Raw genomic sequence first — 13,043 nt, forward strand, 5'->3', positions numbered from 1 at the left:
TGCACATGAAATGCTGGAAGCCTGTCACTCATTCTCCAGCAGCAGGTTTGGTTTAGTCAGTCATGCAAGCAGGACAGTTCAGCAGAGATGTCATATAAAAATAATGCAGCACAGGAGCAGCAGCATTGTTCACACAGGGGTGTGGCTTGGCCAGGTCATGCAATGGAACCTGTCAAGGTAGGTAGGAGAGTAGAAAACAGGCACACCCACTGTTAAATTGCCAGGCAGCTGCATTTAAAATCATGTTCCACTCCCTAGAGATAATAGCAAATGATAGATCTCTTCTGATTCCAGCATTGTCATTGTGGCAGGAAATAAGGAAATTTTAGAGGCAGAAATAAATTGTGGAGTGCAAGTTCTTCCACAGGTGTGAGGATGGACATATTTCAGGGAGTGGGAGCATTAAGATAGGAAATCACTATATGCGTAAAAGAAGTCACAACTGACTTCTTTTAGTTTAAAAGGGGAAGATGAAATATTTCATTTTGTTTCTCCACAGGAAAGGAAACACAGAAGAGGGCAAAACATATATTCTGCTTCAGTTTTATCTTATGATACAAGACCAGAATAGCAAGTGGTTGACTGCAGCCCTGCTTCAGGGCAGAGGATGATGGAAACCAGGCATTTGTCTAGAACATCTGTACAGATGCTACAGAAGTTCTCAGCTGTTTGGCTTCTCCCTCGTTTCAGATCTGGTTTAAGACCTCCATGTTCTCTCACATCAGAATGATGTACATGGGAATTTAGCAGTCCTTAATGGACTCTCACAGCCCATTGCCTGTTCACACACACAGCTGGGACAGGAAGCTGTCCATAAAAGTTGTTTAGTGTAAGTGAAAGATCTTCTGTTTGCTCTATTATTTATTTCCTTTCTACATACTAAAAATAAGTTTATTAGAAGTCATATAAAAAGAGGAGGAAGGGGAGGTATTAAACCATAAAATAGCAGGTCATGTGACTCGTGAAATCAGGGGACCTTCAAGAAGAAACTTGGGTCCCTCCAGCTCTAAAAGTATTCTAGCAGACATCTCTGTATCTACAGTATGATGAAATTTTCTAATCCTCTCACCAAGAACTGTCTCATTTCCTCTGTGCATAAGTCATAATAATAGAAAAAAGTAAAGTCATAATCAATACAGAAGATAATGTTGGGTCTAACTGGACTAAAGTTATTAGGAGGGAATGTAGGAAGGACTAAATAGTTAAGGTACTTAATAATAGCTGAGCCAGCATGACTAAATATTACCTAGGGGACTTCCCTCTAAATTGGTCCTAGAAAGGAAATGGATTTACACACCTCACCACTTATATATTTGGTCACACACTGTATCTGTGAATCTGGATGGCCACTCCCCAGATTTCCAATGTGTCATCCTTCAGGATGCTGCAGCCCAGAAAGAGATAAAAATGCTAAATGTCATTAGCATTAACTTGAAATTTGCATTTCACTGAACAATCAGCTGCTGTTCTTTTTCTCATAACCTCCCTTTGCTTAGGCATTTTGCTGCAGTTCTGGCCTAACCAGGTTACTTCTTTGAGGAGTTTATTACAGGATAAAGAGCACCATTCCCACCTCAGGAAATCTTTGAGAGGAGTTACTAAAAGACTAAAAATCTGCCTGAGTGGCTGGACTGACTAACTAATGGAATTCTATTAAGCCTCCTTGAGTTGGCCTAATAGGGCACATTTTCCTATATTTCTTGCTGGGGCAGAATTGTATCACCTTGCAAGAGTAAACAGAAATGGCATATCAAGAGGTGTGCTTAAATTCTCTGTTGCAGCTTTGCATGGAAAGCAAATATCATAGGGCTGCTGTATTTATTTCAAAATGCAGCTTCTGCAAGGGGTATTCTTTCCCATTAGCTTTCTCTAAGAACTCACAAAGCTTTTTAAAATTCACACATACACAGTCACAAGCATGACAGTTTGGATGTAAGCAGAGAAAACAGATACAAGAGGGGTATGGAGAGCAATGAGTGTTTAGAACAGACCTGTCTGAAACACCAATTCTCCCTGGTACTGAACAAGAACAGAAAGACACCAAAAATCATGACAAGAAAATTGCCCTACTTGTGCTCTCATTTTTTACTAGCATCTACCTGATAATAACTGAAAAGTAAACGGAGATGCTCTGGATATTAATGTGGGTTAATAGAATTAAAGTAGTACAAAGGAAATATCTTATTGCCTGTTATAATTAACCTGGAGATCCAATGCTGCCACAGGTCACAGAGTAAAGAGGCCCTGAAGGAAGAGGTTGAAACACACATGGTTGTGGGTGGGTTTACAGGCTCAGCTTTAGGTCAGGCAGAATGGTGAGCTGGTTGCCATGAAATCAGCCCGAGTTATCAGCCAGATTTACCTGAGAGAGACTGACAGCAGTCTCTGACACAGCTGACATGGGGGGAAGGAAAGGAGGGGATCTGCCTTCCTATGGGGCCCTGGGAATTAGAGCTGTTGAAAACAGGATGTTAGACCATCAGTCTGCCTCTGGAAATTTCTATAATCCTACCTTTTAGAGAAACATTTACCCAATGATTAATATAGTAACACAAGATCCAATCCTCCTCCCTGTATAGTCCATAGCCAAATTCCCAGCAATTTCTACTTCTGTAGAACAGAGGTTATAATATATTAATAGCATGCACTGGGTACATTGAAAACACCTGATGATTGTTCATTTTCTAGCTTGTTTTTAGTAACCCATATGGAGGAGAAACAAACACTTTCAAAACCTTAATCCACTGTCCTATGACAGTGTATTTTGCTAAAGGATTGGAATGAAAAGTACACCAAAATATTCTGACAGCAGACAGGTTAGCAAGGTCTTATTAAGACATTTTGGTACACTTCCCACTTCTCATATAACTGGAGTTACAGAATCTCTATGAATTTTGGGGTTTTCCTTTGTTAAAACACACATTTAGTATTTTGATGGAGTAACAAGAGAAGAGAGCACAGACAAAAAGATCCTATAGAATTTGACATTGGAATACATAATTGTATTCCTGCTGAACATTTCTGTAGATTTCTCAATAGATTATTGTTTTCCTCTCCTTGGGTTATGCAAAGACAGTGCCCAATGTGGGCGTAAATTGCAAAGGAAGATGAGTATGACTAGAACACTTTATGCATCCTACCCATACAAACAAATCTTCCTGTTTAATAGGATGCCTTTTCTGCATAAATATGCTGTAACCATAAGCAGGATTTCATCATCATTTGGAATAATTTCAGTTTAAAGGTGATTTTCTGACAACAAAGGAAGTATCTAGAAAAACATATTTGGCTGAAGTTTTGACCCTGATGGGAACGTGACATAAACTTCCTCATCTCTAGGCTAGATGTCTGCAGTGCAGGAAAGGCACACAAGCACATGTACAGATGGTATGGTTAGATTGATCTTTGTCTGGCATAACTCCAGCCATCACATTTTCATGAATAATGGGTGTTCTTACCAGCTGTGAACTTCTGTGTTTTGATAAGTTATCACCATCAAGACCGGTGTGTCTAATCATGCTGTATATTTTTTTTTTTAAAGTACCAATTTTTGTTATCCTTGCTCTATTCTGGAGGTTGTCACCTTGTTACAGTGTCACTGAACAGTCAAGATGAGATACTCTGAGCTTTTTCTGTGCTTCATAAATTAATGGTAAATTTCTTCATACTCAGAACCATTCAATTTTCTGTCTTCTTACAGAGTTATGCAATAGTATCTGAGTACTTACAGCACCAACATGTTTATAGGAAAGCACCATCCTCCTTCTCACATCAGTCACTTCATTTACCTTAACACCTCGAATGCTACTTTGACTATGTTCTACACTGAAAAGGATTTTTGTGGAGCAGCGTGTCACTTTCTGAACAGACTACTTCCCGAAGGGAAACCTGGCAGTTCTGTCTCGGATTTCAGTAGAGAATTGATTTCCGCGGAGGAGGCACCGAAGACGCTCGGGCCGAGGGGCCGCAGCCGCCCCGCTCTGCTGCCCCCTGCGGGCCGCGCTCCCCGCGCCTTCCCCCGCCCTGCGGGACTTCAGCCCAGACTCCACTGCAGTTCCCAGTTTAACATTTCCAAACGTCTTACGTCGAAAAACAGTATTTTTTTTTTCTCAAGAGCCAAAAATTCCAAGCTCTGCTAAACACAGAGTAGTTTCAGAGGAGCAGCAAAGTTAATTGGGTGTTAATATTCCATTTTCCCTCTACATTACTTCTAATTCGTAAAAATGGCAAAGGTGGTAAGAAAAATTGCACTGACAAGATAAAGTGCCAGCCGAAGTTAAAATGTGTTTCTTGTATCTGGCTCTATCTCCACTTAGCTCATCCTCAGAGCATCCTCCCAGGGCTCACAGCTGGCAGCTGGGCACACTCACAACTGTGGTAAGAGGCACAGTTCCTCTGTGCCTGGTTGGTATTTTTATATACTTGAAAAGAAAAGCTAAAATGATTAGACTTTACAAAAGTTTGTGGAATAAAAGCTCAATTACATGATATCTAGTGCTCCAGACTCTGCAGGCATAGGAAGTGCAGGACTATTTAATCACTCAGAGTGGAGACCTATTCAATGCAGGAATTACCCTGTGCACTGGTGCTGACACGCCACAGAACAGAGCTGAGCTGACTGCAGAACCAACTGAGCTTCCTGGTATCCAGTTTCCTCCCTCCACCTGCACTGGCCTTCAGCTGCAGCTGCTAATGTCACTGAATGGCACATTAACATGGATGGGTGCTGCAGTTTAGTCACAGCCTCCTGAAGCTTGGGTAATCCAGCTTTGAGCCATAAGCACCTGCATTCCCTGGAAAAGCATTGTGAGGCTTTACAGTAAGAGCCACTAGGTAAATACAAACACTCACCAAGAGGCAAGGTAAGCAGCTACTGCACAAGTAAAGAAAGCTCCTTATTTTGCTCAAATAAAGCTGAAGGACAGGTGTTTAATGTCATGGCCACAGTGCATCCTGACATTTCCTGTGCTACCACCCTGGCAAATGTCACCACAGCAGACTACAGATACTGCCTGCTCTCACTGTGCTTGTGGACATGCTCAGCAAAGAGTGAAGTCAAATAAAATCCCACAAGGAGAGAAGAACCAGCAGGCACCTGGAGAGTACATCCAGGACAGGGGTGTTTTTTGAGTTGTTTTTCCTTTTCTATCCTCTGACCAAAATATCCCAAAACTCTAAACTTGCCAAAAAACGCAGAATGTCTCAACAGCCACACCTTTCTGTCAGTACCTGGAACCCTGTCACTGCTGTGAGTAAGGTAAGGTTAACTCAGTTTCCCTGACACCTGGTGGTCAGGTCTCTTCACATCCTCTCTGGCCTGATGCATCTAAGCCACACATTGGGTCTTCCAGCAGAGGCTGCACTTGGCACTGATGGAGAACCACAACTGGGAAGGGTAAGAGAGACCATCAGCCAGGCATTGTGTTAGAAAGCATAGCAGCACAGCCTGGCAGTCCTGACACACTTACCTGCACCTTTATGGGGCTGCTGTGTTGTGGGCAGCTGGCCCAGGAGGATCTCCAAACAGAACCTCTTTCATTTAGAAAACTGAATTTCCACATTTGAGAGCATTTTGAGCTGGTTTGTTATATCCTCACAGACCACAGTTTTCCACTGTGACTCAGTAATGCTTAACAAGTTCACATTTGGGAGGGACATTCTGATCTAAATTACAAATTTGATCTTATCTCTAAAATAGCTGGATACCATACACAATATGTCCTGAAATAGCAAGGCACAGTGGGCTGTGTTTAAAGTACACATAGCCTAATTCAGGAAGTTTCCTTTCTTTAGTTGGCTGAATTTACTGCTTTTACATAGTTTTATTGGACTCACTTTATTATTTCTTCCTTTCCACTTTTCATAGCCATTCTACCTGTTTCACAATAAACCATTTTCTTGTTTGAAGAAAACCAGATTTGAAACTGCCCATAAAGCAAGGAAATCTATACCTAAGGCTGTTGTTCTGCAAAAAAGATACTCCACAGAGCCTGCTGGTTACTGCAGAGCCAGACATTCAATCTCAGATGTGTGCCAGGATCCTTAAGAGTGAAGGGAAGGTCAAAATCAAATTAATCAGAACTGGATCCTGAGTTGAATCTTTCCTCCTGTGTTTTTTTTCTTACTTCCCATTATGCCTTTTGGTAGGGTCCATCCTAGCCAGCCTGCATACAACCAAGATGAAAGGAGTACTTGAAACTAGTGAAAATAGCTTTGTAACCTAACACATGAAGCACTGTTCAGAAAGCCCATTCTGCTGAAAAACAGAAGTACACAGAAGGCAAAGCAAAACTCAGGTTACCTGTAATGGAGTTACCTGTAGTGAGTTCTTCCTCTGCACTCACACAGAAGTGTTCCTACAGCTTTCCTACTGACAACTTGGAGAGCTTAAACTCTCATCCTCCACCTGTGCTCTGAACTTAAATATTTTTTTTTTATTGCCTGTTCTTCTGCTAATGGCATGAAGCTTCAGGATCTAAATAAAGCAGTAAATTGTTATTAGAAATGGAAAAAAGATCAAATGTTCCAGCTTACATAAAACAGTCCCTACTGAACTCACTGGTACCAACCATTAAAGGGTTGTCATGCTGCTACTGAGGTAGGTGAGGCAAACTGACTGCAGCACTTGGCCTTGTCTGCTGAACTTCACTCCCCTTCTTCTTAGGCCTTTCCTTTCTTACATATTAAAAGAAAAACCTGTAATACAAAAATATCTATTAATTCTATACCTTTTTCTCAATGGCCCAGTGCTCCTGAGTAAATTTTGAGATGCCAATGAAATTTCCCTCAGTATAACACAGTAGGGTCAGGGGGTTAAACATGTGACCTAGTCAGAACCTTATGCAAAAAAAGAAATTAAATGTGTAACAAACCCTGGCAATTTCTAAAGAATGTTGCTCTTTCAGCAAAGTCTTTGAACATTTTGCAATGTTACTTGAGAAGTACAGTTGGTAGAAATTAGGCAGCTGAAATGTGTTGCTCTACTCACAGGATAGGAAGCTCCAGTAAGCGAAAAGAATCAACATTTAATTACTAAAATATGCTGTGTGATCCAGAAAAGGCTTAAAAGCTGAAGCTATTGCACTATGTAGCTCACTCAGCAAAGCACACAGCTGGTCTGTAAAAAATTAGGAAAACACATGGCTTCTGAAACAGTTTAGAAAATAATTTATAAATCAGAACAGATTATTTAATCAGGAAAAGGGAAGAATTAAGTTCAGAAGAAAGAGGATAAATCAGAGAAATACACAGATTAATCAACAAGTTACAGTCTCATCACCCAGAATTGTGAGGGGAAACATGTCTGGTGATTGAACAGTAAAAAGCACAGTGATGAACTAAAGTATTTGCATAGTACAGGAGTTTCCTTAAATAAAATGCAGTGAAGGGAAACAGGTACAGGGGACAGCAAGATGGCAACTTCTTCTTTTTACTTCTTCAGGCACTAACAAAAGATATGATGTCTGAAAGATCTTAATGCTTTTATGAAAAGGGATGCCTTCCAAACTCAAGGGCATTAAAATGCATTATTGTGATGAGTATCTTTAATTTCATTACTTAGTAAATTAGGAGTCTATGGAAGACAGGAGGATTTTCTTCACTTGCTTAACATTTACATATTTTGCACTGTATAGCAGCTGCCATGTAAAGACTTCGGAGCACTTGCCAAATGCTGCTGATTTAAAACAGAAAAAAACCTCTCGTAGAAGTAATTTGTCTTCTCCTATCTACCATAACAGACTCAGAAAACCAAGGCCATTAATCCCAGAAAGGACCAAAAGTTCACTGTTCACTGTAGATTACTTACACTGAGAGACAAGCATCCACTATAAAAGTCATCAGTTTAGGCTTATAGAAAACATCTTTAGCTCAGGTCTGTTTGTTTAAGAGATACTGAAGTACTGTGGAAGAAAACTGAAGGTCTGTACAGCTCAGAATGCAAGCCATGTCTCTGTAACACACTACAACTCTGATGTTTATACAAACTTCTAGGCACTTTTAACCATATTTCTTTACATATACCCCCCTCTTGCTTCCTTTTATGGGTAAAGAGCTTCTGCTGAAATTAATTTTAAAATAGATTTCATGAAAAAAAAAAACAGGAAAATTTTTCTAAAATAAACTTTGAACATGGGCTTTGATGAGAGCAAACAGGAGGTGGAATGAACAAATAAGATGACTGTAAGCTACTATAAATTTTGTTTGTGGCAATGATTTTACCATCACCATAGTTAACAAGGATCAAGAAACAGAGCTATCAACTGCTTGGTGAATGAATTGAAATATCCTTTTCAGTGTCTTAAGACTTTTAGTCATATTATTTGAGACCTCTAAAGAGGAAAAGCCACTGGCAAGTCCAAGTCAAGAAACTAAAGACCAGTTCTTTTTCTGAAAAAGAAGAGTTTTACTAAGAAGAATTGCTGCAACAATATTGTCTTCCTCATTCTAAGATCACATGAGGAGTCTTCTAGATGCTACACCTGCCACCTGCTTTACAAGTTACAAAGAATGTAGCTATCCAAAGAGAAAAAATGCAGAAATTTGTTTACAGCATCAATATTTCCCAGATAATTATTTTCTTGTTATGTTTCAAACATGTCTTCTATTTGAAATTCAATTATCATACCAAGGTAAATGCACAAAGTAGAACTGAGAGCACTGTTTATTTTAAGTGAATTTTTCTTTTACAGTTTAGTGTAACTGGAGGTAGATGCAATCTTAAGTGATTTTTTTCCAGTGGTTTGAAGTAAGTCATCTATGAAAATTATAGGATAGAGTACTGGGGATTGGAATCAGTTGCTTGAAGTTAAGTCTACATAACCATGCAAATGAAACAACAAATAAATAACAGCAGTTTCTATGATGATTGTCAGTACAGTGTAGCACAGGTCTTCTTGGATGAAAGGCTGTTCCTGTGACGTCAAAACAGTAATGCCAATACTGCAAAATATTCCATGTGCATGCTACTGGAAAAGATACAAGATTCAGAGACAACTTTGCCATTCCAATTATTTCCTGTACAACTCAAATGATCAGAAGCAAGTTGAAGGGAATTACATGGCAAAGACTGTGCGATCTGTTAAGCAGGGATATATTTCTGACCTCGCAGGCAGGAGTTTCATTTCATGTAACTGTATGAAAATGGACACTGCCATTGTCAGGACTTCTGCCTTAACCACATCTGCCAGCCTCACTGGCAGAGCTGTTCAATTTGTTCTCTGCAGCAGATTCCTTTGTGGGAATAATGGAAGCTCCCAGCAACTTCAGTTCAAAGTATTTTTTACAATTCCATGATTACTTGATCAAATCAATGAACAAGTGCTCACTAACCTGTAACTGCAGACAAATACTGATAAATAGAGAGGACCGAACTATGGTTTATTAACAAAATTTTGTAGTAATGCCCTTTCCTTAGAAGTCTAGATTTGCAAAGGAGCAAAACCAGTCTGGTGTAATACAAATGGCAAAAAATATTTTTAGCAATAAAATAGAAAATGTTTTTAAAATAAAATCTTCAATGCTCTTTCTTTTAAATTTCCCATGAAGTTTGTTGAATAGATGGATAACCCAAAATACAGATACTTCTGTAAAATGAAATACCAATATTTCTGCAGATATGACCATGCACTGCAATATATCACTAGTAGATGGTCAAGAACTTAGAAAGAAAAATCAGATTACATGCTTTCTGTTTTCTTGGTGCAATTTCTTGCCAGCAGCATAAAATTTTCATATCAATTAACAGATTTAAGCATGTACTTAAGTCAAAGACCACAAGTAATTTTACTAGAACAAGTGTGACTCTTTAGAAACTTGCAAGATAAGACTGTTCCAATGTCTTCAAATCAGCAGGCCTATAACATTCTGCCCCTGGCAGAACTGAATTTCTTTCAGGAAATGAAAGATACCAAGTAATGAGTGACATCATTCTCACCCTTCCCTACTGAGAACAGAAAGCTTCCCAAATGAAGTTGACACAGAAGTCGAAGCCAAGCCTCTCTCATCATGCAGATGTGATGGTCCTTTTAAAATCAGCAGGCAGGATTAACATCTGACCTCTAATATACAGAACACATACAATAAAACTTACACTGGTATTTAAAGGTACTTCCTGGCCCAGGAACTATGAATCTGCTCTGTAATGCATGAAATGTATTAATTTTCATTTGTTTTCCTCTTAGTGAAAACCCAAACATAGCATTCAATATAAACTTAAAGATTTTACATATCAAACGGATTTATATAATATTTGAAACTTTACAAAATAGTACTAAAGTAGTCAATAAAAAGATTAAATTTAAAATATTTACATTTTATACATAATTTCTCCTTACTTACAATTATTAAATAATCTTCCATAGTTTCCTTAATTTTAGGGAAAATCTTTTAATAACTAAAAACTAATTTTGAATTAATATCAGATGGCTTTTTACTTGAACAGAATTTTAGCAAAATCCCATTTCCAATGTGAAATATTATTCCCACATTTTCAGTAGCAGTTTATAGATATATATAGTTTTATAGGTGTTTTATAATGCAATCCTGTTTTCTATAATAAACAGTGGAGATCTAAATAAGAAAATGGCACAATATGGATGGAAACATTATATTCCCAACTCTTAAATCCCTTTATGTCATTTGGCTTCTAGAATATCCAGTTTCTTGATAATTTTTTCTTCCAGTACTTTCAATGAATTGAATCCATACTTATTTAGATTTTTGTGTCATCATCTTTTGAGAAATTATTTCCTGAAGGTACTTCACAGAGACTATCACCATCCGTGCTGAAATCATCATCATCGTCGTCATCATCATCAGAATCAGCCAACACTTTGCTTGGTGACTTCTTCAGTCTACTAAAACAAAAATACACATATTTGCTATTAAAACACCACATCTACACACAGAACACTTAAGAGAAAGCTTTCAACATTGACAGGCAGGATTTACGTTTTTGAAGGATGTCAAAGTGCTGCAGCAGGGGTTATCATAGACCACATCTTACATGAAGGAAACATGCACAAGATCAAGCAGTCACATTTTCAAGCACCTCTAAGTAAAGTAGCAGAGAGAGGAAACTGTAAACTTTGCACACTGGGATGTTCACAGATGGCCAAGGAAAACTCACACAGGATGACTGTACCTCTCAGCCATTAGGGAAATTTTTACTGCTACAAATAGTAAGAGTGTCAAGTCCCACCACTTTTTTCCATTTTATATTTGCTGCCTCAATGACTTTATTCAGTAGGGAGATCTTGGAAAGAAGGCTGGGACACCTGGAGAGTTTCACAGGTCTGTGTCAAACTGTGTGTGCTGATGACAAACTTGTAGAGGAAGCCCTCAGTTTATGGACTACAGGAGCAAGTGGTCAAATGTGTGAGAAGTGGTGTGATACAGAACTGGAAGGTCTAACAACTCATCCTACCTTAATTCTTTTTTTGCAGTGTTAAGCTGTCCTTGCAATTGTTCATTTATGTCTAGTTGCTCTTCAAGTTCTCTCTGAAGTTTCTTTTTAGCATTTTCCAGTCTGTCTATTTCTTCTTCAGCTTCTTCAACTTGACGTTTCATTGCTTTCAAACGCAAGCTCAGCTGCAATATTTACATGTCATCTGATTAGAGGACTATTTTAACAAAGGAATTTTATTCTTCCAGCATCTATGAGAGGGAGAATAAAGACAAAACTTTGCCAGTGTAGTGACACTGTAATCCTCTGCTTCAGAAATATTTGAAAGTCAGCATTAGACTTTAGAAAAATATTGTGATACTTTTTTTTTTACAGAGAAAAACCAGCAGCAAGCAAAAAGAGCTTTGGTAGAGTGAGACAGTATTATGTGATAGCAAGAGCTAGTTATCAATTACAACAGAGTAGAGTTATAAGTGTGTCTAAGTTAAGCAACTTTAACAGACAGAATACATTCCAAAAACCCAGAGGATTTATAAGATCATTTCTGTAATGGATGTCTGCAATTTGAAAGACACTGTTCATTCTTGAGGCAGAATATGAACTGTTGGCTCAGGTGCAGAAACAAACCATGTTTGAATCCACAAACACCACAGTAATGGTAGAGCCCATTGCTGTTGGAACATCAGTGTGTGCTTAGACTTACAGCCTATATTTAACAGTAAACAGTTTTTTTCTTTAAACAAAATTTTATGGTGGCAAAACAGATTACTTGTTTATAGGATCAATAACTGCCTGTTATTTGCTTTATTTCTTAAATTAGCATTGCTTCTGTAACTTTCTTTTAATAATTTTTAAAATTAGTAACAATTTAATACTAGACAAAAGCACATGATGCAATGGCAGCTGCAAATATCACTAAATGGGAGTTCATATACAGAGTAATCAGAATCTACCCCTATTTGTCTTGTATCTTTTATACATGATGGTTTAGGATAGTAGGATTGATATCAGATATTTGCATACTAGTCTTTCCTCCTACCTGGTCCTTCTGATCAGTCAATGACAGATGTTCATCATCTACTTGCAACATTAACTCCTTCACTTTTCTCTCAAGTCTGCGGTTACTTAGCTGGAAATTGACTCTATCCCTAGTAAAAAACCAAAACCAAGAAAAGACAGGTTTGTAATAAAGGAACTGAAATGCTCCCAATCCTGATAATTTAATTCTTCAACAATCTTATAAGAATTAAATAAATACTTAGGCTCCCTGCTTGGATTTACTGATTTCATGCAACATATTGGGAAATTTGTTCATAAGCAGAAATGACTAAGGAGAATTTCTTCTGACATCATAGCAACATTTAGCAACAAAAGTATACTCCTCCAAGATTAAACATAGTGAACATGAAAATGGATGTTACAGTACAGTTAATATTCCTAAACCTGTTCCTGATATTAGACTTTTATAAAATAAGGAGCTATGGAACCATGTTAGCACTGTGCCCAGTTTTAAATTTTAAGACAAACTTCTACTGTGCTTGCAGTAAAAAAGAAAATTTGCAATACTTTTATGAAATAGTAACCATTTTAATTTGATGAAAAAAAACCAGGTTAATTGTAAGAGAGATTTAATATTAGC

General features: G+C 38.1%; 1 protein-coding gene across 3 annotated transcripts in view; it reads right to left on the minus strand.

Moving 5' to 3' along the window:
* Positions 1-8,650: 8,650 nt before the first annotated feature.
* Positions 8,651-13,043, minus strand: part of CGNL1 (cingulin like 1) — a 54,586-nt gene continuing 50,193 nt past the window's right edge. For 2 of the 3 annotated variants that reach the window (XM_058033585.1, XM_058033586.1), the window contains exons 17-19: positions 12,444-12,552; positions 11,426-11,589; positions 8,651-10,856 (exon numbers count right to left, since the gene is read on the minus strand). In XM_058033585.1, coding sequence (XP_057889568.1) covers positions 10,712-10,856; positions 11,426-11,589; positions 12,444-12,552 — 418 coding nt within the window. In that variant the 3' untranslated portion in view covers positions 8,651-10,711. The remainder of the gene's footprint in view (positions 10,857-11,425; positions 11,590-12,443; positions 12,553-13,043) is intronic. The other variant, XM_058033587.1, reaches the window with a different exon arrangement.

This window comes from Melospiza georgiana, chromosome 13 (assembly GCF_028018845.1).
Source record: "Melospiza georgiana isolate bMelGeo1 chromosome 13, bMelGeo1.pri, whole genome shotgun sequence".
NCBI lineage: Eukaryota > Metazoa > Chordata > Aves > Passeriformes > Passerellidae > Melospiza > Melospiza georgiana.